Raw genomic sequence first — 27995 nt, 5'->3', positions numbered from 1 at the left:
CTTGAAATTGTTTAAAACAAAAAAATTCAGACAAACACATATAATGCCAAAACAGGCGAAAGAGAAATGGGGGTTACTGACCAATATGATAATAAACTAAGGTAACCATGAAAGGTGTGCCAAGGTAACCATGAAAGGTGTGTCTAGGTCACCCTAATGCACCCTGATCCACCCCTGCCTTGCTGCGGAGTTTGGCACCCCACTCAATGATGGCTAGCCCTGATCACTTCCCCAAGATTCCCTATCTTCCAACAAAAATAACAATCAACAAGCCATTTAAATAAATAACAAAACCACAAATAATCCTTTAAACAAAGGTAAAACTCAGTCAGTAAGCAGATTTTACCTTTAGGGAGATAGGGAAAGGTGGGGGGGTGGGTTTGATTTGGGTAATAAAGGGTGGCAGTTGTTTTATTTCCTTTATCCTAGATGATGGTGTGGTTTCTTAAGATATAATTATAAATATCAAGGGATGTCTAACAATCATATACAGAATATCACCTTGACACCATATACAGAATCAAAAAACAGTATCCATCAGAAAATTATTTGTCAAACAACCATACCAAGCATATTGAAATAATTAGGGGAAAAAACAAATAGGGGTTGTGCTAGCCAATAAGCTCCCTCCGGTATCCTTAATTAAATGTCCCTAACTTGCAGCTGAGGTTGGCACCCTAGCTTGTATGCAACTTGGCGCTCCCCGCTCAACAACGGCTTACCCTAGATAGGGGAAGTCAGGGTGAGCTGTCGTTGAGGGGAGCCAATCTGCGTACAAGCTAGGGTGCCAACCTCCACTGTAAGGTTGATTAGCGTTACCGGAGGGAGTTTATGCGGTGGCCTTGGCTTATAGGCGAAAAATGGGGTGACAGATTCCCTTTAAGTAATGTTCCATCTAATTTTACTTACTGATTAAAACCAGATATGTGTTCTTAATTATAACTAAATGGTGGCCCGATTCGAACGCATCGGGTATTCTAGAATATGCATGTCCACGTAGTATATTGTCCAGCCACGTAGTATATTGCCCAGCCACGTATGTCACAGGTTTAAAAATAAAAAATAAACATATACTCACATTCCGAGGGTACCCTTGTAGTTCTGTCGCCTGTGTGCGGTGCAGGCGGCAGCTTTAGACTTTTCCATAATATTCCTACTATTAATTACCGCCTGAAACACCCAAAGATGCTGTAATGTTTTCCCTCTTATTCAATCTTTAGAGTAGAAAATGGCCAGGTTTACCTGTAATTGTCTTTCCATTGCATTCAGCTTCTTGAATGTTTCTCCCATGATCTTACACAACAAGTCGTACTCCTCTAGGTGCTCCTCCCGATACTGATAGTTTATCAAAGATTGGAGAGCATCCACCAAGTTCAAGTGTTTAATGACACAGGATACAACCATTTCTTCCATTACATCAGGCTGGATTACTTCTCTGTATAGCAAAATGTGGATTATAATTTCAGATATTTAGAGCAAAAGAATTTCTATAATCTTACAGTAGATATGAAAGTCAGAGGGATAGGTAAAAGGAGTTCAAAAAGAGTCTTTAGATATGTTTCCCCTTGTCCACATGCTGCAAGTTATAAGAAACAGGATCATTATACCTGAGTAAGTCAAGAGATCTACGTTATGCCTGATCATTTCATAAACTCTAAACATCCATACTGCTGACTGTTTCCATTTACAACCAAATCAGAAGGGTATTTTTATATTTGTAAACTGGTTGTTTGGCCCACCAGTGGTGGCTTATGTTTTAATGGTAGGTTATGTGAGACACTAATGAGGCTCTGTGGACCTCTACTAAGGGGCCATCAAATTTTAGATCTAACAGTTAGACCTGTTTATATATATCTAACCATTTTTATTACATTTTATTACAATCATCGGCATAGTTAGGAGGCGGGGAGGAGGCATGCTGTAAAATTCTCACATCTTACTTTATACTTGGTCTAAACTGAGGTCGAGCGCGACCAGATATTTCCCGTAATTTGATCATTATTCCAGGAGGAAGTCGGATTCTAGGCAGCTCAAAGTAATTTCCTGATGGTGGCAAGAGAATGTCAGAAGGGTAAGTAAACTCTCGATCTTCTTCTATTGTAAGGGGCAGAGGAGACGGGCTTGGAGTAAGTGCTGGGGATAATGCACCATTTGCCTCCACCTGCCACTGACACCTTAAAAGAAAGAAGAAATATTTTTTTAAATCATATAAAATAAAAGCAGCATGTAAAATCAAACAGTCGTATCTTGTATAACAACAAAATGAGCGTCATTTACATATTGCAATAAAGGTAAAATACTTGCCTCTGTAAAAGCTTCGACCTTAAAAGATCATGGCAGGTCAATTCTTCTTTTGTGATCTCTGGGCCATTATATAATATTCTGAGCATGGAACAAGCTAGAACAGACAATCCTAAGGCAAGATCGACCAAAAAAGGTAGACCCCCCGACACGTCCTCAGAGGATTCCTGCAATTATACAATAATAATACGTCAGGGTTCACTTGGATGACTGTTTTGCTTTTCTGTTTTATTTTAACCTATATTTAGGTTATATGCCTTGTCCCCGTCTTTGATGAGAGCTCAGACACCTAACCCGCATCTTTCCCCAGACAGGACAGCTGATTTAAATCACCTGTCATGTGCCTTTAACAGCCGCGGGTGGATCAGAGTGCCACTGGCGGCTGTTAACCAGTTAAATGCAGTTGTAAATCACTCGCCGGACGGAATCGCGTCATAAGCCCCACCCATTGGTGCCTCTGTCAAGTGATCACTGGGTGCCGTTGGGTTGTCTTGACAGCCAGGGGTCTGCAGAAGACCCCTGTGCCTGTCATTACGATACTCCTGTGAACACCAGCGTGTGGCCGGCATTCATAAGAGATCATGATTTCTGCTATGTATAGTACAAGCAATCGATCGATCGCAGCTTCAAGTCTCTAAGGGAACTATTAAATACAGTAAAAAGTAAAGAAATATTAAAAAAAAAAAGTTCAAATCACCTCTGCACATCAGACGTGGCAATGATAATCCCAGTGATAAAATCTTCATTATATGTAAACAACAGCCCACAGCCTAATAAGTGACACATCCTTGAATTCAGTGTTTTAACCCCTACCACATGCTGTCATCAGATTAGATAGCTAAAACCTGCTGACAAATTCCCTTTAACAGTTAAAACATATGCGCAGCAGCTGCACAACATAATATTATTTCTAAATGACTACATCAAATTAATAGGACTTTAAACACAGATTGCAGCACCAAGCTTGAAAAAACAATTGTAGGAATGTTTCCATTATTTGGGGTTGACCTCACCATTATTCTGATATATATATATGCTATATAAATAAACCCACCTGTGCTCTAACAGTGCAGGAGAATCCCCACATTGCTTTATCGGGAGTATTGTGTTCACGACCGCTTCTCATCTCAAAAGAGAATGTGACAGTGTCGCCCTCTACCTGACAACACATAAGCACAATTTACAAATTAACACCAGATGTAGTCTAGCAACTTTTAACATATAGAGCCAAAACCTTTCCATAGGCCAGCTTCACATGATCATAATCTGGCCACATCATTATCCAAATGTGCCTCAGTAAAAAAGTTCAAGCGCTGCAATTTTTTTTAAAATAATTTTAATTTTTATTTTAATATTTTCAAGTTCAACAAGAAACAGACTTGAAAAAAGGAATACAAATGTGCAGATTATAATGAAAAACAGTACATCAGCTTTAGGGATACTCAAATTATATATAAGTTCACACTAGGTTTTTTTTATGCAAATTTTCAGCTGCATTTTACAGTACCAGCAAAGCCTATGAGACTTCAGAAATCTCATGCACACAGGTTGCTTTTTTGTCAACAGGATTTCGTGCTTTGCATTTTTTCAGAGTTTTTTCAATGTTTTTCAACCACTGACTTGAATGGGTGGTGAAAAAAACGCTGAAAAAAACACAGGCATCAGGTCTTGCTACGTTTTTTTGTGCAAAAACCTGATTCTACGGAATAGGACATTTTTTTCAACACTAAAGAGACAAATCTAAAATACCAAAATCGCCACAAAAAAACGCACAAAAAACAGCAAAAAAACGCAAGCAAAATACAAGGAAAACCTGCAGCAAAACCTGATATCTTGGCAGCAAAGAAGCTGCAGGAAAAAAAAACCCTAGTGTGAACTCACCCTTAAGATCTATGACCTAGTGAATAAAGTTCCTAAATATTCAGAAGTACCCAAAAGGTGTCCCATGGGACAAAATGAGGTTGAATCTCTCGAATGTTTCATCATTCAGAGTACTGAAGTTTCTGATATCTTTCATCTTAGTTTATAAGTCATATATATTCCGGGGAAGGTTTGTTTCCAATGAGAATCTATCAATCATCTTACAGCTGTCAATACGTGTAGAAGTCTAACGGTTCTTTTAGGTATATTTTGAGGAAAAATATTAAGTAAAAAATATAAAGAATCGAATGATAACCCCAATTTGTACATTTGTCCAGAACGGTCTATCAGGGAGCAGTCCCAGAATAGGGGGAATATAGATTTTGTCAACAAGGCAAAACTTCATGACAAAGTGGAGACAGATGGATCTAATTTGTGGAGCTCAGGAGTCTGGTACCAGAAGTGGAGGATCTTGTATTGGCTTTCTTTATAAGTGACAGAAATGGCCGCTCTCAAACATACAAATCTCCAAGTTCTACCCAAAGTATTTGGAAACAAATACTTTTTCTGTATATTTTGTTGTGAAATGCTGTAAATTTGGGATCAAAAGCAAGCGAACCGGTCCAGTTTGAGATTATAATTATTTTCTGCCCATAGCTTTCTGGTGTCTAGTGGCCAGCGCTGGGGTAAAGAATAAAATCAGATGCTACTCACCCTTTCCCCACGGTTCAGTGCTGCCTTATTGCTGCTACTCTCCAGTGTCAGCTTACTGGCTGCAGTGGTGACGTCTCCACCACGGAGCTCAGTGATTGGCTGATATGTGCTGTAGTCATGATGTCACCGCTACAGCAAGCAAATAAAGACCAGAGCAGCAACAGAAAAGCAGCGGTGGATCCGGGGGAGGGAGAGTAACATCTGATTTTATCATTTTAACCCAGCGGTGGATATCAAAGGCCAGAAAGCTATAAGCAGCATATGCTTCTTGAGCAGCATATGATTTAAGGAACTAAGAGCTTTGTAATGTATGCGTTTTATGGTTTTGAAGTAGAAAGCAGATCATAACGGGACCACCTAGGAGAGGTAGCGAAAGCCTGATTACCCTCCCAGGGAGAGTGATTGACAGGCTTCTTTCTATATACTGATAGAGGGAGAGCTGTCAATTAGTGGCAGAGATCAGCAGCTCTTACAGAATCTTTCCTCAGAGCTCAGTCTGCCTTTACAGCTTACCAATCTATAGATCAGAACTCTGCTTCTATCCCTCGATCATATCGTGCCTCCAAATATACAGCACATATAGAAGGAAGGTTTGTTTCCAATGAGAATCTATCAATCATCTTACAGCTGTCAATACGTGTAGAAGTCTAACGGTTCTTTTAGGTATATTTTGAGGAAAAATATTAAGTAAAAAATATAAAGAATCGAATGATAACCCCAATTTGTACATTTGTCCAGAACGGTCTATCAGGGAGCAGTCCCAGAATAGGGGGAATATAGATTTTGTCAACAAGGCAAAACTTCATGACAAAGTGGAGACAGATGGATCTAATTTGTGGAGCTCAGGAGTCTGGTACCAGAAGTGGAGGATCTTGTATTGGCTTTCTTTATAAGTGACAGAAATGGCCGCTCTCAAACATACAAATCTCCAAGTTCTACCCAAAGTATTTGGAAACAAATACTTTTTCTGTATATTTTGTTGTGAAATGCTGTAAATTTGGGATCAAAAGCAAGCGAACCGGTCCAGTTTGAGATTATAATTATTTTCTGCCCATAGCTTTCTGGTGTCTAGTGGCCAGCGCTGGGGTAAAGAATAAAATCAGATGCTACTCACCCTTTCCCCACGGTTCAGTGCTGCCTTATTGCTGCTACTCTCCAGTGTCAGCTTACTGGCTGCAGTGGTGACGTCTCCACCACGGAGCTCAGTGATTGGCTGATATGTGCTGTAGTCATGATGTCACCGCTACAGCAAGCAAATAAAGACCAGAGCAGCAACAGAAAAGCAGCGGTGGACCCGGGGGAGGGAGAGTAACATCTGATTTTATCATTTTAACCCAGCGGTGGATATCAAAGGCCAGAAAGCTATAAGCAGCATATGCTTCTTGAGCAGCATATGATTTAAGGAACTAAGAGCTTTGTAATGTATGCGTTTTATGGTTTTGAAGTAGAAAGCAGATCATAACGGGACCACCTAGGAGAGGTAGCGAAAGCCTGATTACCCTCCCAGGGAGAGTGATTGACAGGCTTCTTTCTATATACTGATAGAGGGAGAGCTGTCAATTAGTGGCAGAGATCAGCAGCTCTTACAGAATCTTTCCTCAGAGCTCAGTCTGCCTTTACAGCTTACCAATCTATAGATCAGAACTCTGCTTCTATCCCTCGATCATATCGTGCCTCCAAATATACAGCACATATAGAAGTTAGTCGTAACGCAACCCAAGAAAAGTTTACATATCGCCAGCTTACCTTCACTAAGTCTTTTGGCCAGCCAGTTCCTAGAACGCTCCTACTTCCATATCCTAAGGTATTTCCGCCGTACTCTGCTACTTTACGACTGTTCGTATTAGGCCCGGCATAGATCACCAGCTAGTCATAGTTGTAAAGATGAAAAACAGGAAAAAATACATTTTTACCCAATAAAAACCTAAGTATCAAACCTCCATAATCCTTAAAAAAAAACAAAAAAAAAAAAACACAACCTGTTCACTAACCTTATCATAATCATACTGTGAGGAACACCGGCTGTCAAAGCGGAGATACAGACATCGGGCGCCGGGTATATGGACACTCTCCTTAAACTTGTAATTGTCTCTAACGGGATGGGATGTTTCTACTGTCTTTCCAGCAGCCCAGGGTGCGGGAATCTTCAGACCTGTCAGAAAGCCGGGTTCCTCCTTCTCCTCCAACATCCTGTAGCAATGTAAGGGTACAGTATGTATAGTGGAAATATTCATATACAAGTAGTATCGCATTCAGGAAAGCCACACCTTAATCTCTTCCAGTCGTGGCCAATTTCAGTTTTTTTCTTACCCTCCTCCCAAGAGCCATTACTTGTTTAATTGTCTGTCCAGATAGACACAATTCTAACATTGTTTTTTGTGGTAAACATGGCCTGCCAATATGCTTCTCCTTTACAGAATGTTTAAGACGATATAAAACATGTCCAGTTTTTTATTATTTAGTGTTAAAAACAAAAATTGAGATTGTGTCGCCATTTTCCGAGATCTTTTCATTTTTTGGTTGACAGATATGTGTGAGGGATTATTATTTTTGAGGAGCATGTCTTTATTTTTATTGATACAAATTTGGGACCAATATGAAATTTTTGATATATTGCGACCAAAAATTACCCACGCAATTTTGGCGATAATACGTTTTTTTTATTATTATTATTATTTTGATCATCTTTATTTTTAACAGGGATAAGGAGAACAATTTAAACTTATGATTCTTTAATTTTTTTTTTTTATTTAGCTTTTCACTTTATTTATTAGTCTTCTAAGGGGACTTGAACCTGCGATTGTCTGATCACTTACACTATATACAGCTATACCACAATAATGCTGCATATAGTAAAAATCATGGTCTCCATTAAAGACCAGCCACAGGATGGGTTTCAAAGGTGCTCCATGATGACAAACACAAGGGTTTTCATCAGACCCCGGCTGTCATAGCATCATGGTGGCGCCCATGAGCGCGTTGGCAATGCAGCTGTCAAAGTTTGACAGTGGCATTTAGCAGGTTAACAGTTACAAGCGGAGCTGAGTGGCTGTTAGAGGCAGGTCCCGGCTATGTGTCGCAGCCATTTTCTGCCAGGTATAAGTCGGTCATGCTCAGCCTGTGAGCTTACTCCATACACCCGCTACCGACTTGCACTGTACATGTACGGCTGATGTCAGTAAGGGGTTATAGAGAACCTGTAAGCACCTAAACCGCTGCCATAACTGAGTATAAGCCTATTCCTTCATTATAGGTGCCATACACTTTTTTCGAAGGCTAAAAATTGAAGTTATAAATTTGGCTTGCGATATGAAGATTAGCCAAGACTAGCCTAGTGGGGCGTTGATTCCCCCAGCAGCAGACGACCATATTGGATTGATAGCATGATCCGAGGCAGGACTAGTCTGGGGATACCAACGCCATGGTGGCTAGTTCTGACTAAGCAGCAAAATGAAGACAGATATACAAATTGATATTCACAAGATCATTTGTGGGCATAGCCACTATTTACACAGGTAAATGCAGACCTAATATAAATGATTTTTTTCTGGGGGGCAGGCTAAAATCCCTTTTAAGAAAAACTGTCTTTCTTGTCTACTTTACACTTAAATCTCTTCCTGTAACCTTAGCGGGCAGCACCTATGCAGGGAATCAGTAAGGCTGGGTTCACACTACGTTTACAGCAGCCTGTTCAACATATACGGTAACGGGCTGCTGTAAACGTAAGTGCCGGTATGGCAGCACGCTATAGCATCTGCTAGCTCTATCTGCGCTAGCAGTGACAGACCCGGAAACGCTGCAGCCCGCGTCTCAGGGTCCGTCACTCAATGACGGCACATCCCTAGCGCATGCCCATTGTGGGCGTGCTCTAGTGATGCGTCCGACATAGGAATAAATGGTGGCCGTTAAGGACTACGTTACATCGCGTTTATGCCGCGGTCTAACGGACAGGTTCAACGCAGTGTGAACCCAGCCTAAGACTGAAGATGGCCATACACAGATAAAAGCAATCCGAACCCACTGAATTAGAGTGGACAGACTGACCATCGAACCAACACATACATCCCCAATAGTGAATGTTGGGGGAGAGGACTATAGGGCAGTTTGGGCATAAGCTCAATCCTTTGCACCCATTAGAAATAAGCCAGCACCAGAGCTGTATGGCAGCAGCTCATGCCCCTCACCTCCAAGCTCCAGGAAAGTAGTGACATAGCTAAAGCTTAATGGCCTCCTTTAGGTCTTCACAACATCTGTTATGATGAGAGCTACATTCAAGATGGACAACCCTCTGTGTGATTGTGCAAATACAGCAAACCATGTTTTTTTCTATCATTGGCTGGTTTTTGATTAGGTGTCAGAAACTGAACAGATGAAAAGGAAAAAAAATAATTCTCAGCACTTCCTTAACGATAGAATAACACACACCTATCATCTGGAAATAATTTGTTCTTCTGATCTGAAAGTCCACTTGGAGAGGTCCCAATATCGGCCAAAGCTGTGCACTGGGTTTTTAGAAGAAGAGCCGTCTAAACACACGTGAATTAGAAAAAAAGAAATGCAGAAATGAGTATTTATTGACAAAGGAAATTCAATATTAACACTATTTAATCAAGGTTATTAGAAAACCGGATTAACACAAACTACAAGGAACATTTATTATTTTGTGGTGCATAATTACACATGATGAGATCATTTCAGATCCTGAGGTTATCTTTTAAAAACTCTATAAGAAGCTTTCCTGAGCGCGTCGGATAAAGACATCAGATAGACTTGTTCCATACCTGGCTGGTATACAGCACTAGTTGTACAAGTTGGGGCATCAGAGCATCTGCCATTGTTAACGTCTGTAGATTTGGATGCATGAGGGATGTAAGGAGCACAGGAAGGAGATGGCCAAGCATGGTGGACTTTGTAATTTGTTCTAAGCCCTTTAATCTGAAACAAAATATATAGTTATCAAAGCATGTTAACAAATTGTGCATATTCTATTTCTATCTACATATGTATATCCATCTACATACAGAATATACACACCTCAATATTAACCCCTTAAGCCCCGAGGGTGGTTTGCACGTTAATGACCGGGCCAATTTTTACAATTCTGACCACTGTCCCTTTATGAGGTTATACTCTGGAACACTTCAACGGATCTTGGCGATTCTGACACTGTTTTCTCGTGACATATTGTACTTCATGATAGTGGTAAAATTTCTTCTATATAACTTGTGCTTATTTGTGAAAAAAACGGAAATTTGGCGAAAATGTTGAAAATTTCGCAATTTTCCAACTTTGAATTTTTATGCCCTTAAATCAGAGATATGTCACACAAAATACTTAAGTAAATTTCCCACATGTCTACCTTACATCAGCACAATTTTGGAACCAACATTTTTTTGTGTTAGGGAGTTAAGGGTTAAAAGTTGACCAGCAATTTCTCATTTTTACAACACCATTTTTTTTTTAGGGACCACATATCATTTGAAGTCATTTGAGGGATCTATATGATAGAAAATACCCAAGTGTGACACCATTCTAAAAACTGCACCCCTCAAGGTGCTCAAAACCACATTCAAGAAATTTATTAACCCTTCAGGTGTGTCACAGGAATTTTTGGAATGTTTAAATAAAAATGAACATTTAACTTTTTTTTTCACACAAAATTTATTTCAGCTCCAATTTGTTTTATTTTACCAAGGGTAACAGGAGAAAATGGACTCCAAAAGTTGTTGTACAATTTGTCCTTAGTACGCTGATACCCCATATGTGGGGGTAAACCACTGTTTGGGCGCATGGCAGAGCTCGGAAGGGAAGGAGCGCCATTTGACTTTTCAATGCAAAAATCGACTGGAATTGAGATGGGACGTCATGTTGCGTTTGGAGAGCCCCTGATGTGCCTAAACATTGAAACCCCCCACAAGTGACACCATTTTGGAAAGCTGACCCCTTAAGGAACTTACCTAGATGTGTGGTGAGCACTTTAACACAACAAGTGCTTCACAGAAGTTTATAAAGCAGAGCCATAAAAATAAAAAAATCTTATTTTTTTCACAAAAATGATCTTTTTGCCCCCAATTTTTTAATTTCCCAATGGTAAGAGAAGAAATTGGACCCCAAAAGTTGTTGTGCAATTTGTCCTGAGTTCGCGGATACCCGATATGTGGGGGTAAACCACTGTTTGGGCGCATGGCAGAGCTCGGAAGGGAAGGAGCACCGTTTGACTTTTCAATGCAAAATTGACTGCAATTGAGATGGGACACCATGTCGCGTTTGGAGAGCCCCTGATGTGCCTAAACATTAAAACCCCCCACAAGTGACACCATTTTGGAAAGTAGACCCCCTAAGGAACTTATCTAGATGTGTTGTGAGAACTTTGAACCCCCAAGTGTTTCACTACAGTTTACAACGCAGAGCCGTGAAAATAAAAAAATCTTTCTTTTTCCCACAAAAATGATTTTAGCCCCCCAAATTTTTATTTTCCCAAGGGTAAAAAGAGAACTTGGACCCCAAAAGTTGTTGTCCAATTTGTCCCGAGTACGCTGATACCCCATATGTTGGGGTAAACCCCTGTTTGGGCGCACGGGAGAGCTCGGAAGGGAAGGAGCACTGTTTTACTTTTTCAACGCAGAATTGGCTGGAATTGAGATCGGACGCCATGTCGCGTTTGGAGAGCCCCTGATGTGCCTAAACAGTGATAAAAAAAACCCCCAATTCTAACTGAAACCCTAATCCAAACACGCCCTTAACCCTAATCCCAATGGTAACCCTAACCACACCCCTAACCCTGACACACCCCTAACTCTAATCCCAACCCTAATCCCAACCGTTAATGTAATCCAAACCCTAACCCTATCTTTAGCCCCAATCCTAACTTTATCCCCAACTTTAACCCTAACTTTAGCCCCAACCCTAGCCCCAACCCTAACCCTAATCCAAGCTCTAACCCTAGCCCTAACCCTAACCCTAACCCTAACGGGAAAATGGAAATAAATACATTTTTTTAATTTTATTATTTTTCCCTAACTAAGGGGGGTGATGAAGGGGGGTTTGATTTACTTTTATAGCGGATTTTGATGATTGGCAGCTGTCACACACTAAAAGACGCTTTTTATAGCAAAAAGATTTTTGCGTCTCCACATTTTGAGACCTATAATTTTTCCATATTTTGGTCCACAGTGTCATGTGAGGTCTTGCTTTTTGCGGGACGAGTTGACGTTTTTATTGGTAACATTTTCGGGCACGTGACATTTTTTGATTGCTTTTTATTCCGATTTTTGGCATCGCTTTATTCTGAGGACTATAACTTTTTTATTTTTTCACTGATGATGCTGTATGGCAGCTCGTTTTTTGCGGGACAAGATGCCGTTTTCAGCGGTACCATGGTTATTTATATCCGTCTTTTTGCTTGCGTGTTATTCCACTTTTTGTTCAGCAGTATGATAATAAAGCGTTGGTTTTTGCCTCGTTTTTTTTTTTTTTACGGTGTTCACTGAAGGGGTTAACTAGTGGGACAGTTTTATAGGTCGGGTCATTACGGACGCAGCGATACTAAATATGTGTACTTTTATTGTTTTTTTTTATTTAGATAAAGAAATGTATTTATGGGAATAACATATATTTTTTTCTTTATTTAGGATTTTTTTTTTTTAACTTTCTTACTTTGTCCCAGGGGGGAACATCACAGATCGCTGATCTGACAGTTTGCACAGCACTCTGTCAGATCAGCGATCTGACTTACAGCGCTGCAGGCTTACCAGCGCCTGCTCTGGACCCAGAAGTAGTCCCTGCAGGACCCGGATGCAGCCCCGCGGCCATTTTGGATCCGGGGCCTGCAGGGAGAGGAGGTAAGAGACGCTCGGAGCAAAGCGATGTGAGCCCCCTCCCTGCGCGATGCTTCCCTATACCGCCGGAACACTGCGATCATGTTTGATCGCAGTGTGCCAGGGTTAATGTGCCGGGGGCGATCCGTGACCGCTCCTGGCGCATAGTGCCGGATGTCAGCTGCGATCGTGGCCGGGTGTTAGCTGACTATCGGTCGCATATGACGTACTATCCCGTCACTGGGAATTAAGTCCCAGGTCACCTTGATGGGATAGTACGTCATATGGGATTAAGGGGTTAAAATAACAACAAGAAGGAAAAGTCATGGAATTATAAAAATCACAGGCTTGACAGACATGTTAATAGTAAGAAAAATAGAAATAAAACTTCTAAAACATCTCGATTTATTCTGTATCAAGCATGAGCACCACATGCAGAAATACATGCACTTACACACCTTGGCATGTTATCAGTGAGGTTATTGTGGTTGTTTGAGGAATCTTCTGCCATGCTGAATGCACTTGGGTACACATGATCAAGATCCGCTGCTGACAGCTCCCCTTGCAATTGCTGACCAATGACATCCGAGCCCATGGTAGCATGATTAGACCATGCAGACTGCTCACAGCAGCACAGGTAACATGTGACCTGGCACTGTTGTGTTGAAAATGGCATGAGGTCAAAAGGAACACCTGTAGCTAGATTTCTAGCTCATATCCAATTTTGTGCAACAGCCTTCTAATGGTTTGTGTAGACACTGACGCCTTTGGCCTCGTAAGTGATGTCCAATTTCACTTCCAGTGCAGACTGGATCAATCATAGAACTAGTGTTATGACCAAATATCCAAAGTGTCCCTAAGTCCTTCTTTAAATATATCAACACAAGGCTACTGTTGCTCATGCTACTGAGAAGCCTAATTTGGCTACCATGGCCTGCCGCCTCTCCAGTCATTTTTTCCCATTGAGCACATCTGGGATGTCATTGATCAACAACTGTAAAGGGAGCTGCCAGCAGCAGATCTTGATGATTTGCCCAAGTGCTTTCACTGTGATAGAACATTCCTGACACCCATTAGTAACCTCTTTGATAGTAGCCAAGATGTGTAAGTGTGTGTATTTCTGAGCATTGCGCTCATACTCTATACTGAATAAATTAATATGTTTAGAAAATGTGGTTTCCATTTTTTCATCATTTGCATATCATTAACATGTTTATTGATGCATTGATTCGCAGAACTCCACCTCTTTTCCTTCTTGGTGTTACAGTTGCAATGTTGAGGAGTGTATGTGTGTACATATGTGTATAATGTTCTTCTGTGTATATGTATCTACCCTTCCTTAATGAATTTAAACGTTATGACCACATCTGACAAGGCAAAAGTATATTTAAATGTGCCATAAGTTACCCTTATTTTAAAAAGTTGCACTACGTTTCAGGCTACAATAAGCATTTTGCAACCTACTCCTAGTTTCAGACTTTTCTCAATACAGGCGAGATCCTCTTAGTAAGGCTGGGGTCACATTTGTGAGGGTAATGCAAGAAACTCGCATGAGTCTCTCACATCAATACCTGGCACTGCCACTGGCGGGGCGGACCGTAGCGTTCAGCTGCATAGAAATACATGCAGCCAGACACTCAGGTCCCGGCAGTGCCAGGAATTGATGCGAGAGACTCGTGCAAGTTTCCTGCATTACACTCGCAAGTGTGCCCCCGGCCTAATAAATATTTCATCTGAGGTCTGAGTATACAGTGTGCTGCACCCTTCACTAGCTCTTATGTACTAGCATGTCCACTACAGTGTGTGACCTGCCCTCTCTAATGACTTGGATGCTTTCCCCATGGTCTGGTCAGCAATTAACATCCTTCTCACAGTCCCTTTTGGTATCTCAAAACAAAGGGAAAGGAAGGGAAAATCAGGAGAAGTGTGCTATCAAATCTTTCCATAGCTGGCTGTTCTGCTCCCTCTGACAGTTACATAGTCTACAGTAGAAAAAAAATGCCAGCTATTTTTCATTAAAGAATATTTTGAAAGTTGCTTAAATCTGCATTTACAAAGCAAATGAAATGAAAAAAAAAAAAAAAAAAAAAAAACGGTGAAAAGAAGTCAATAACCTAACATATGCTTAAATCTGTATAAGAGTTTAAAAGAAAAGAAAAAGGGCAGGCATCTTATGCATGGCTAGCAAAAGTTAATCTTAATCTTGCCAAAAAAAAAAAAACTAATGCAACTCAGTCCTTGCGTTTTTCATCGGAGCTTTAAAAATGTACTAAAAACTTAACCCCTTCATGACCTTGGGATTTTCCATTTTTCCGTATTCGTTTTTCGCTCCCCTCCTTCCCAGAGCAATAACTTTTTTATTTTTCCGTCAATTTGGCCATGAGAGGGCTTATTTTTTGCGGGACGAGTTGTACTTTTGAACGACATCATTGGTTTTACCATGTCGTGTACTAGAAAACGGGAAAAAAATTCCAAGTGCGGTGAAATTGCAAAAAAAGTGCAGTCCCACACGTTTTTTGTTTGGCTTTTTTGCTAGGTTCACTAAATGCTAAAACTGACCTGCCATTATGATTCTCCAGGTCAGTACGAGTTCATAGACACCTAACATGACTAGGTTATTTTATCTAAGTGGTGAAAAAAGATTCCAAACTTTGCTAAAAAAAAAAAAAAAAAAAAAAAAAAGGGAAATTGCGCCATTTTCCGATACTCGTAGCGTCTTCATTTTTCATTATCTGGGGTCGGTTGAGGGCTTATTTTTTGCGTGCCGAGCTGGCGTTTTTAATGATACCATTTCGGTGCAGATACCTTCTTTTGATCGCCCTTTAATGCATTTTAATGCAATGTCGAGGTGACCAAAAAACACTTAATTCTGGCGTTTCAAATTTTTTTCTCGCTACGCCGTTTAGCGATCAGGTTAATGCTTTTCTTTTATTGATAGATCGAGCGATTCTTTACACGGCGATACCAAATATGTGTAGGTTTGATTTTTTTTTTTTATTTATTGATTTATTTTGATTGGGGCAAAAGGGGGGTGATTTAAACTTTTATATATTTTTTATTTTTTTCACATTTTTTTTACTTTTTTTTTTTTTTTTTTGCCATGCTTCAATAGCCTCCATGGGAGGCTAGAAGCTGGCACAACGCGATCGGCTCTGCTACATAGCAGAGATCATCAGATCACTGCTATGCAGCAGAAATGCAGGTGGCGCTCACAGCTGCCGGCGATCAGTAACCATAGAGGTCCCAAGGACCACTATGGTTACAATGCAGAAGCATCGCTGACCCCCGATCATGGGGGTCAGCGATGCGCTCATTTCCGGCCGCCCGGCCGGAAGCGCCGGTTAAATGCCGCTGTCTGCATTTGACAGCGGCATTTAACTAGTTAATAGCGGCGGGTGAATCGCAATTTCACCCGGCGGCTATTGCGGGCACATGTCAGCTGTTCAAAATAGCTGACATGTCCCGGCTTTGATGCGGGCTCACCGCCGGAGCCCTGCATCAAAGCGCGGTGTCTGACCTCGGACGTACTATCCCGTCCGAGGTCAGAAAGAGGTTAAACAATGTAATAAAAACAGAGATGTTGTCAAAATTATTGGAGTTTTTCTAAAAGCAAAATCCATAGAAAATTAAATGCTTAAATATAATATGGAATAAAATTATACAATGAGCATCTGATTCTGGCCGCAATTACCAGAAGAGACCTGACAGTGGCTTTTAAATAGAATGGCAGCACTGTATAAATTAGCAAAAAAGTAGAAAGCAAGATAAAAATCTTTTACTTTACCATTCTTTCAAAATATAAAAAAAATAAAAAACAGAACATAATGTACATTTCTTAAAATGGCAAACGAGTTACAATGATTAAATCAAGACAGCATTTGGGTGCAAGAAATAAATTAAACGTTCAAGTGGGATTAAAGGGAATCTGTCACCAGGTGCTCCCTAATCGGAGAGAAGCATGATGTTGGTTGACGCAGAGACTCAAGCGATGCGTCACTTACCGTACTTTACTGGATGCTGCAGTTTTGATTATCTGCTGCAGATCTTGCTGCTCTCTGAATGCCGAGCTCTGTATAACCCCCCCCCACACCACTGATTGGCAGCTTTCTGTCTATGCTCACTGTAAAATGAAAGCTGCTAATCAGTGCTGGGGTTTTACTAGTCCTCCAGTGATAACATCCTGCTGGCAAAACAACGACTTTTAGAAAAACTACAATAAGCAGTCCAGTAAGTTATACATCGCTGTGATCAGGATCTCTGCCCCCACATCATGCTGCTCTCAGACCATCGCAAAAACCTGTCCACAGATCTTTTCTAAAAGAGGTTATCACATGAATACAGCCCCCAAACAAATTTGCTAATAAGGCATATAGGTGTCACATAGTGGGATTACTGCTTCGCGCCCCCAACTATGAGCTAGAATAAAGACATTCTTAATGGCTACCATGTAATAATGTATTATAATACCTGGCTACAGGGTTCTAACGGCAAAACTAGCTGTTTACAGGGGGTTTCAGAAGAAGCGTTTGGAAAGGGTTGTCTCTGATGAAATCTAGATTATTATTATGGCTAATTTATGATGAAGGAAGTTTCCTTTTTGGCAAAGTATAAAAATATAACAAACTCACATACCTAACATCCCTATCTGGAAAATCACTGTTGATGAGTGCAGTTGTGACACGCTGAAGCATTTCCAGAACTTCATCACATCCGGTTAATATTTGTGTTGCTAAGCCTAAAATGCTAGTCTGAAGTTCCTAAAAAGAAAGAGATGGGGGAATAGGAAAATAAAAATATCAACCAAATCCCACATTAGTTAATATTCACCTGAAAAGAATACAGCTAAATGTGTGCAAAGTGTGAGGAGATAAAAATATGCAACGTTGAATTGCCATAAGAAAGTTTCAGACTTACTCAGATTTATGTTCTGCAACATAAGTGCAGGGTCAAACAGATACATGTAAATAGGATATTAGAAAAAAAATATAGAATAGTCATCCAGATGACACTTTTTTTTTTTTTTTTTTTAAATAAGTGTCCAGACGGATGAAACAAAAAAACAAAAAAAAAAAGGATTTATGGTTTCTATTCATCATCAACATTCGTCTTAAAAAAAAAATAAATAATAAATCATAGAGTAGTAGCGTTGGAAGGGACCTCCTGGGTCGTCTGGTCCAACCCCCTGCTCATAGCAGGATTCACTAAATCATCCCAGACAGATGTCTGTCCAGCCTTCCATTGAAGGAGAACTCACCACCTCTCGTGGCAGCCTGTTCCACTCATTGATCACCCTAAGTGTCAAAAAGTTTTTTCTAATATCTAATCTGTCTCTCCTCCCATTCAGTTTCATCCCATTGCTTCTAGTCTTTCCTTGTGCAAATGAGAATAAAGATGAACCTTCTACAATGTGACAGCCCTTGAGATATTTGTAGACAGCTATTAAGACTCCTCTCAGTCTTCTTTTTGGCAAGCTAAACATTCCCAAATCCTGTAACCGTTCCTCATAGGACATGGTTTTCAGACCAGTCACCATTCTGGTCGCTTTTCTCTGAACTTGCTCCAGTTTGTTGATGTCTTTTTTAAAATGTGGTGCCCAAAATTGGACACAGTATTCCAGATGAGGTCTGACCAAAGAGGAGTAATGACTTCACGTGATCTAGACTGTATGCTTCTGGTAATACATCCCAGAATTATATTTGCCTTTTTGCTGCTGCATCACACTGTTGACTCATGTTCAGTCTGTGATCTATTGGTTTACCCTAGTCTTTGTCATATGTGCAGTTGCTTAGACCTATTACTCCCATTCTCTATGTGCTTTTTCCATTGTTATTGCCCAGATGCAGTACTTTGCTTTTTTCCCTGTTAAAAAACATTCTTTTAGGTGCTGCCCACTGTTCCAGTTTATTTACCGTATATCTTTTTGAATCCTCTCTCTCTTCTCTAGTATTCACTATCCCTCCTAGCTTTGCGTCATCAGCAAATTTAATCAGTTTACCCTCAATTACTTCATCTCAATCATTGATGAAGATGTTGAACAATACAGGGCCCAGGGTAGAATAAAATGGGGTGGGGGGGGGAGGGAATTGTCAGTATTCAGCTGCCAAGCAATCAATGTTTTACTAATAAGCTACTAGTGGTGTTTTTTTTTTTTTTTAAAGAAAATAATGAGATCTAAAGGGGTAATTTTTCTCCTTGTGGAGAGCAACAAGCCAATCCTGGCATATCAAAGTGAGGAGACATATACGCCATGCATGCTCCTCTAGGAAATGAAGTATGCAAATTGCCTCTTCAGATAGGGAGAGGACTGGAACTCTAGTGCAGCCTATAGGATGTAGCAATCCTAAAATACAATATTGACCCTTTAACGAGACTTGCCATATGACTTAGGATAAAAACTTCCTGCAAATTGAGCTTCTGGTTTGGCTTATATCCCAAGTCATATGGCAATGCTCGTTAAAGGGTCGATAGTGACTTTGGATTGCTTCTTCCAATAGGTGGCACTAGAGTTCTACTCCTCTTCCTCTCTGAAGAGGCTATTTGCACATTAGAAAAGAATGATCAACAATCTCTAAATGTAGAAAAAATAAGACTAGAGCAATTTTTGTAGAAACATGGAGATTTTTTAGAGGCGTAAAAAACTGCTGACAGCACTTGGTAGGTGAGGGTTAAATTAGTTTAAAAGGTAACCAGTCAGTAGGATCAACCCTCCTAAGACATCTATATGGGCATGTTGGTCATAGAAAGATGAATAAAGGGATATCTTGATATCTGCAATCCGATGCCCAAGTCCTGAGAAATCATTGTTTTCTTAAATGTACATGAGCTGTTAAGATCTATGGACCACACACAGATCTCCCTCAGAATCAACCTCAAGAGCTTTTTTAAATGAAAGGGTGAGTTACCAGTGTGATGGCCGCTCTCTGCTCTCCTGATCTCACTGCAGAGCTGTGTGTAATTATACCTGCCACATCTGCAGGGTCCTCTCAGTGCTTTAGCTTCCATCTCACAGGCAGTTAGTGTTGCAATACAGCAGGCTGTGGAAGGGTTTGTGAGGAGACCAAATTCAGTTTGTACAGTGTTAGTTACATGTCTCACACTGGTAGCACCACTTATAGTTTAAATAATCTCTGGAGTTATAGAGTCAGCTTCCAATGACTTACATGTGCATATAGATAGTTGGCTTGGGAGGGTTGATCCAACTGACAGATTCCCTTTAAACATACCCAGGTTGATTGACCTACTAGAAGCAGGATCTAGAACAAGCTTGAATCCGCCTTGTCCTGAACTATTCCTTTCAATCAGTAATTGCCACAAGTATAATGAGCCTTAGTGAAGAGATGTCAGGTGGTTCACTTAAGAGACTCGTCATTTGCCATAAAATATGTATTTTTTTTTCTTGGAGTAAATGCCACTATTCTCCTGAATGGCATTCATTTTTTCTTCTGCGCCACTTCTGATTATACCTGCTCAGTTTTGTCCAACTTTCTGGAAGTCTTTAGGTTAGGCCAGTCCTTGCCGCTTCCCTGTTTTCTACAGCCTCTTTAAAATTGTTGTTTTTTTGTTTTTTGTTTTTTTTTTAAATCAAACTTTTTATTGAAGAAAGCAGAAAGGATAACATGACATGCATTAGAGTACAGATGATAATACTTTCCCCATCTTTTAATAAATGTAAATACACCAAACACATAACTCCCCCCTCCCATAACAAGAATCCCCCCCCCCCCCGTCACACTTCTACAATCCTTATCCATGTACTACAATGTTGTACACTCTTTTATAACCCTAATATCCTATTTTTGATGAGTTCTGCGGAAGCCAATCCAGGAAAGTCCAACCAGCCCCCCCAGACATTCTCGTTGTGATTCATCTTGCCTTTTTTCATCTATACGCTTTGCTCAATAAGGAGTACAAAATTAACTGTTTACAAATTCCTTCCATTGGAGGATTTTCATCTAACCAGTGCATTGTGATAGTCTTCCTTGCAACATAAAGCAGTCTGGCTATTGCTAGCCTTCCCCATTCATCCGACGCCACCTCCTCTACATGTCCTAAAATACATGTCAATGGATCTTGAGTAATAGTTGCTTCTGTCACTCTTTCCACTAAATTTAGGACCACAATCCAAAATGCCTGTAATCTTGGACAAGACCATAGCATATGAAGAATATCAGCTTCATCCATCGTACATCTCGGGCATCCAGAGTCCGCACTTAGTCCAGCTTTTTTCATCCACACAGGTGTCCTGTATACCCTATGTATAGTGGTAACAGAACCAGGCAACATATTTGACACACAGGGGAGATTAAAGCACTAAATAGTGCAAGAAAACCCCCCAGCAGAGCGAAAAACCTACTCCATAGAAACTGTTTAAACAGGAGTACAAAAGGAGCATATAGGTAATTAAAAAAATCGTAATATTTTATTAGATAAATTTTGACAAAAAGTGCATGCAGTACACAAAATCTAGTATTGGATAAAGTGCATAAGGATGGTTAAAAATTAGCGGGTATCCCCCGATGTACGCTGCCCATGTGACCAGTATGCATAGTTGCAAAGAGAAGGCGCTGCCAAAAAGTCAATGTACCAAATTGGCTAGCGAGTAAAATATGCCTAACAGCACAAAGTCAATAAATATAGACAGCAGCGCTTACCAATGCCGGACACCAGGACAGAGAACACCAGGCAGGATCCACCAGCTAAGCCATCAATGGGTGTCTTTCTAAAACCGTATCCAGCAATCCCCTGTAAATCAGCGATATAAGACCCCTAGTACCCCTCTGTGGACCAAGTATATTCAACATACTGTCACTATCACTATCGGTGACCTTCTCCACTGTCTAGAGAATGCGTGTCGCAACTGTAGGTACTGGTAGAACATAGCATGCTCCAAAGGGAACTCTTTCTTGAGTGTTTCAAATGTCTCACCATCTAGCAGCTGCGACACATACCATATACCTATTCTTCACCAGTGTCCAAAATTCCGTAGACTTAGCAGTTCAGTCAGCCGGGGATCATACAAAATGGCTGTGTCTCTATACCCTTCCATAGCTTTATTTTTTTCCAGAGTTCTTCAAGCAACGCCAAAGTTGTAAACCTTTTACGATTCAGATGAAATTTACCCACCTCCAGAGCAACTAGTAGCGGGCCCCTCCCCACCACATGAGAAATAACCTTCCCCACTGAGCTTATAAGATCATGATCCCCCCATCCCACCAAATGCTGGCATTGGGACCCAATGTAATACAGCCATGGGTTGGGAACCGCCAAACCTCCATCCTCTTTTGGACGTTGCAACAGTTCTAACTTAATACATGCTCGACCCCCTTTCCATATCAAATCACGGAAAATGGCGTTAATTTTATAAAATCTATTTTGAGGCAGCCAAATCGATGCATTGTGTAGCACATACAAAAGCTGAGGCATAAGTATCATCTTTATTAAGTTAGCACGCCCGGCCATTGTTAAATTTAATTTCCTCCATGCCATAATCTTCTGTTTAAATTTACCTAGCAGCGGGTTCAAAATAAGGCTTTCATAATCTTCAATATTAGTTGACACCCTAATGCCCACGTAAGTGAATTCTGTAACCACTTGAATCGGAGTTGGCTAATCTCCTACAACAAGTGTCCCACCATCCAGCGGTAACAAAACAGACTTATCCCAGTTAATGCAGATCCCAGATATACCGACATATTGGCCTAGAACCTTCATCACAGTCCCCAGGGAACCCTCCACATCTCCCAAAAATAGCAACATGTCATCAGCATAGAGTGCCACTTTTTCCTCATGTATCCCATATTTAAATCCTACAATATTTTGATCCCTTCTAATCACTGCCACCAGTGGCTCTATTGCTATAGCAAACAAAGCGGATAAAGGACATCCCTGTCGTGTGCCTCTAAACAAGGAAAACCCCTCAGACATTCGCCCATTAACACTTAACTTGGCCCTAGGAGCAGTATACAACAACTGAACCCATTTGGTAAACACTTCCCCAAAGCCCATGTGCTGCAACGTAGCCCACAAGTATTCCCACTCTACGCTATCGAATGCCTTGGCCGCATCCAATGACAAGATCACTCTATGCCCTTCACTATCCGCCTTCACTTGCATGTTAATAAAAAGTCTCCTCAAATTCGTTGCTGTGGATTTGTTAGGCATAAAGCCCACCTGATCCCCATGCACTATAGATGCTATAACCTTATTAAGACTGTTAATCATTTTAGCCAAAAGTTTTGCATCCGTCGTTAGCAGTGAGATTGGGCGATACGAGGCCAGCTCAGTAGGGTCTTTGCCTTTCTTAGGGAGCACAACAATAATTGCCTCCCGCATGGACCGTGGCAGTTCACCTCTTTCCAATCCTGCCTTATATACTTCCAGCAAAGCAGGTAGCAAACATTTCCCATATTTTTTGTATACTTCACCGGGCAAACCATCCCCCCTGGAGCCTTTTCATTAGCCATAGAGGCCAGCGCTGCCTCCAACTCCTCCAAGCTAAATGGTCTATCCAATAATTGCTGATTCTCTGCGGACAATCTGGGAAGCTCAGCTCTGACCAAAAAATCATTAATCTCTATCTGTCGGCTGTGCCTGTGATCTATATAGATTAATATAAAAGCCCTCCATCACCTCCAGTATGCCTACAGTATCTCTTACCTCCTGCCCATCTTCTCTCTTCAAGGCAATTATATAAGCACTGTCTCTCTGTGCAGCAGCCACTAGGGCCAGTAGATGACCGGCTCTCTCTCCTTCAAAGTATTGCATAGTTCGGAACATATTTTTTCGTTCCGCCATCCGTAAGGACAGCGCATTTATTCCAACCTGAGCCTTTTTAAGCCTCTCCTCCACCTGAGTGTATGGGTTCAAGGTCAATGCCTCCTCCGCCTCTCTCAGTTCCCTGAATACCCATTGATCTTTCTGCTTAGTATTCATCTGAACCCTAGATATTTCTTTAATACAAAGCCCCCTAAAGAAAGCTTTCATGGCCTCCCGAACAATTCCCTCATGGTCCGTACCACTATTAACCCTGAACTGTTGGAGCTCTTTCTCTAGATCACCTCCTTTATCAATTAACTGCAGCCAAAAGGGGTTTAATCGCCAAGAAGGTTTGTTATTCATTATCCGACCCTGCTCACCAAGTACAACATACACTGGAGAATGGTCAGACACCGTTCTAATCAAATATCCCACATCTGTCACAAGTCTTAGCATCTGGTCATCCCCTAAAGCCAAATCGATCCTCGACAAGGAAGAAAAAGTCGCTGAGAAGCACGAGAATCTACGCACCCCGAGGTTACGGACCCTCCAGAGATCAACCATAGATGTTTCTCTCAACAAAGCACCAAATGGAGTACAGTTACCCCCTGATTTTATGTCCTCTCCCCTACCTCTATCCCAATGAGAGTGAGGTACATTATTGAGATCACCCACCACCAAGTATGGGACTCCAGGGAAGCCCACGATAATTTCAAGTATTTTCATAAACAATTTATTATTATATGACGCCGGAACATACACAGATATGAGTAGTATAGGCCTACTATTAGGTTTGCACAACAGACACATACCGCCCTTCCGAGTCAATGATCACGTTGCGCTTTTCAAACCTCGTTTCCTTACATATCAAGATACTTACTCCCCTCGAATAGGCAGCGTACGTAGCATGATAGCTCTCTTGTATCCAACGCCCATTGAGGGTGTGAATCCTGTCTGGGACCATGTGAGTCTCCTGCAAGCATATTATAGCTGGTTTCGCTGCACGCAAAAACTGAAACTTGTTTTTTTTTTTTAACATCAGCTGCCAGGCCTCTAACATTCCAACTCAGAATTTTCACATCACCCAACAATGATACTCAGACTTGCATATGACATAAAATGTGCAACAACATATAAATGATCTGAATAAGAAGCATGACATAAACTCTTCAAAATTGTTTAATGTTCATTCCTGTCAGTCTTGATGGGAGTCTAGCCAGTGGGCCTTTGGTCTCCCCATGTTTCCTTTTAGCACTGACAATTTTGAGTATACTTTCAATTTTTAGTGGTTTTTCCCTTGTCACATGTCCAAAATAAGACAGCTTCTGTCTGGTAAACTTACCTTCTAGGGACAACTCTCAATTTCTATGTTCATTGTTGGCGACCTAGCTGTCCATGGAATTTGTAATAGTCTTCTCCGACACAACAGTTTCTGTTTTCATAAGTGTACTGGTCTCACAGCCACATTGTAAACAAGTACAGTGATCAATTTTTATTTGATGGCGATTGAGATGTTCTTATATGTTCCATGCTTACCATGGATACACGCTTCAGTGCTAAATAGATGCTCTCTCTCTCTCTCCTGTTGAGCCGCCACTTCGATCAACAAGGGAACCAAGGAAAACAAAGCGGTCGACCACTTCTATTACTTCATTGTGAACCTCCTTGTTGGTAAAAGACATGATTTTGGTCTTGATGTACAGGTTAGATTCCATCTTCACACTTTCTTCATTCAACTTCAGTATCAACTTCTTCAGGTCCTTTTCAATCTCTGAACCTGCTCATCTCAGATTGCTCATTGTTATTCCAGTTATTTCCCCCCAAACACTTGAATCCCCCAAGTCCAGCTTCATCATAATTACTTCTCCAAAGACAACTTGATAGAGAACCCCCTGACATCCAATCTCTGATTTGTAAGGGCAGAGGCAACAACGATCACCTTGCAAAGCTGAGGAGGATCATGGAAAAGACAAGGGACTACCAAAGGAAGCTCTACCTGTGATTTACTGATTATACCAAAGCTTCTGACTGTGTATAATAAGCTATGGGAAGCATAGAGTGAAGTCGAAGCTGGCACACCTTATCAGGTTAATCAGGTCACTCTACAACAAGCAAGATGCTAAAGTGCAAACCAAGTATGAAGATACAGAATGGTTCAAGCTCAAGAAGAGCACAAGGAAAGAATGCATGCACTTTATAGCATTTAGATCAGGGAAAAAAATTACATACTTATGGCAAGCAACCGGTCCTCTTTAAGTAGTATTGTCAGTTCATACTTGTATTTTTTACAAATTTTATAGCCTGGAGGACTGGCTGATAGATCATTTATACCCATGAAAGTGTAATAATCAAAAAAAAAAAGAGGAAAATAATAAAGAGAGCTGCTTGTTTGATAGAATTACCATTGTTCTGTACAAATATCGAATGTGTTTTTCTTGAAATACTCCATTGAAACACACAAAACAAGCTTAACATTGGTCGGTGAGAAGACAAGACCCACCTTGACAATGGTCTGTGAAGTGACATACAATAATAACATATATTCAACAATCGACAGATATCAATGAAACACTTCATGTATATGTTCCTGTGAACAATGATACTGTATAATGAGGTAGTAGGTCTGCCAACTGCACAATACAAAAATAGAAATCATGCCGTTTTCCTACTAATACAACTGTTTTAAGACTATTTTCCGGTTTCAGGAAACAACACATGTATATTAGTCACAATAGCCATACTCTATCCTTTGTATTGAAGTGTCTTAACTATCGTGTGCAAAAGTCATTGTTAAGAAAGGGGAGCAGAATGTTTGGAGGATCCTGTGTCATCAGCTGTGTGTAGAGCTGTTCTCTGTCATTGTAATCCTGCCTCTATTGATAGGTAAAACTCCTGTAAACCCGTTCTAAAAGAATATAAGTAGGATTCTCAAAAAAAGCACTGAAATCCAATGAAAATTACAATATTAATAATTTAGTTTAAGAAAGGTAATCCCCCCACCCATAATTCAAAAACAAGATTCATGTAACAAAAAACCTGATTTAATCAATAGATCGTTTTCTAGGCGATTACCTTTCAAGTCTATAGCGAAATATGGAAAGCACTAATTACAAAGGGTTTAGGTTTGTGGAGCTTTTGGGAGTCAGTGAAAACATGTTAAAATCCAGTATGCTCTAGGTAGGGCATCAGAGAACAGCAAAAAAAAAGAAAAAAAGAAAAGAATAAAAAAAAAAAATGTAATTAAATGCATATAATGGGTGAAAAAATATTGCTGGCCTGTTTATGAATTTTTACACATTAAAAAAAGAAAAAAAACACGTCAAAGAGATTCTGCCTGCAAAAACATTAGTCTTAGTACCACATTATTCATAAATATTTAATCTAATGTAAGAATCTCAAGAAGGGGCATCTGTACGCCAATAAAAAAAAATAATTAGAGGAAAAATCTTTCAGAACCAACTGAAAAAAAAACACTACTTGCATTATTAGGAGCCCTCCTGGGACACTGTAGGCTTGGCATGTGGACATAGGAGGTGGATTCTGCAGTAATATTTAGGGCTGATGCTAAAATCTAATTAAGTTGCTTACTACGGACTCTCAACAAAGCCGAGAAATGTAACCATACACTTATCTAGAATCATTTACATAGCCCTTTTTTTTCTGGATATAATAATGCCACCCATTTCATAAAGCAAAAGAGAAATATGCAAAAGTGCTCCCTATTGTAAACCCCAACAAAATGTACAGATCCCAATTCTATTTTATACACAGCTCTCATTGTTTGGGGAAGGAGATGGCAGAAACAATGTGACTCTCACACAGATGTCCTATGCCGCATTTCTTCCTGAGCACTGCGTTCTTACAGTGTACCAACAAAGACACAAATAGGTGGCTGGGAAGGGGACGATGCCTGCTGACCATGAATGGTGACAACACATCATCACTACAGTGCTTATGGCACCAGAATGAACTGTATACACAAGAACAAATCCGCCTTGTGCAGAATACTACTTTACATTGTGACGGCATACTGGAAATTGTGGTGGAGGTCAATGAAATGTTCTACAAGTGACAATGACAAACCAAAATGGAACATTATTAGAATAAAAGCTGGTGTTTACCTGTACCTTCAATGTCTCCCCTTGCAGGGAGCTGTCACTGTCATCACTCTCATCAGGTTTGATTAAGACAGTATTACTAAGTAGGTGATTTTGTACAGCCATCAGATAGCGCAGGCATGGTGAGGCAACCTTAAAACACACAAAAACATTTTAAATGTGTGAACTTGACAAATCGCGCCTTCTTCTCAACGGCATAGATCACAGCAGAAGTGTGCCACTGCCGGTTTGCCTATATTGCACTTTCATAAATGATGAATATTGGCAGATAAAGGAGTTCTAAATCCAAAGCTTGACCGGCCCGGAGATCATCTGCAGAGAGCTACATATGGACAAACTGTCCTGATTTGTGGAAATTCTAATTTCGAAAGTAGTATGAAGTATTAGGGAGTGCAGAGATTCTAGTCTAATGCTACATAGCAAGCAGTCA

At 40.5% G+C, this 27995-nt stretch overlaps 1 protein-coding gene across 3 annotated transcripts in view; it reads right to left on the bottom strand.

Annotated features, from left to right (window-relative positions):
* HECTD4 (HECT domain E3 ubiquitin protein ligase 4) overlaps nucleotides 1–27995 on the bottom strand; it is a 258154-nt gene that overhangs the window by 126908 nt on the left and 103251 nt on the right. For 2 of the 3 annotated variants that reach the window (XM_077292459.1, XM_077292466.1), the window contains exons 17-26: nucleotides 27569–27697; nucleotides 17325–17449; nucleotides 9657–9810; nucleotides 9301–9401; nucleotides 6867–7065; nucleotides 6622–6741; nucleotides 3356–3460; nucleotides 2305–2468; nucleotides 1941–2174; nucleotides 1243–1435 (exon numbers count right to left, since the gene is read on the bottom strand). In XM_077292459.1, the coding sequence (XP_077148574.1) occupies nucleotides 1243–1435; nucleotides 1941–2174; nucleotides 2305–2468; nucleotides 3356–3460; nucleotides 6622–6741; nucleotides 6867–7065; nucleotides 9301–9401; nucleotides 9657–9810; nucleotides 17325–17449; nucleotides 27569–27697 (1524 nt within the window). The remainder of the gene's footprint in view (nucleotides 1–1242; nucleotides 1436–1940; nucleotides 2175–2304; nucleotides 2469–3355; nucleotides 3461–6621; nucleotides 6742–6866; nucleotides 7066–9300; nucleotides 9402–9656; nucleotides 9811–17324; nucleotides 17450–27568; nucleotides 27698–27995) is intronic. The other variant, XM_077292472.1, reaches the window with a different exon arrangement.

The sequence above is a fragment of the Ranitomeya variabilis genome, chromosome 1 (assembly GCF_051348905.1).
Source record: "Ranitomeya variabilis isolate aRanVar5 chromosome 1, aRanVar5.hap1, whole genome shotgun sequence".
Classification (NCBI taxonomy): Eukaryota; Metazoa; Chordata; class Amphibia; order Anura; family Dendrobatidae; genus Ranitomeya; species Ranitomeya variabilis.
Note: the sequence above shows the minus strand (reverse complement) of the source record. Positions and strands in the feature narration are given on the sequence as shown.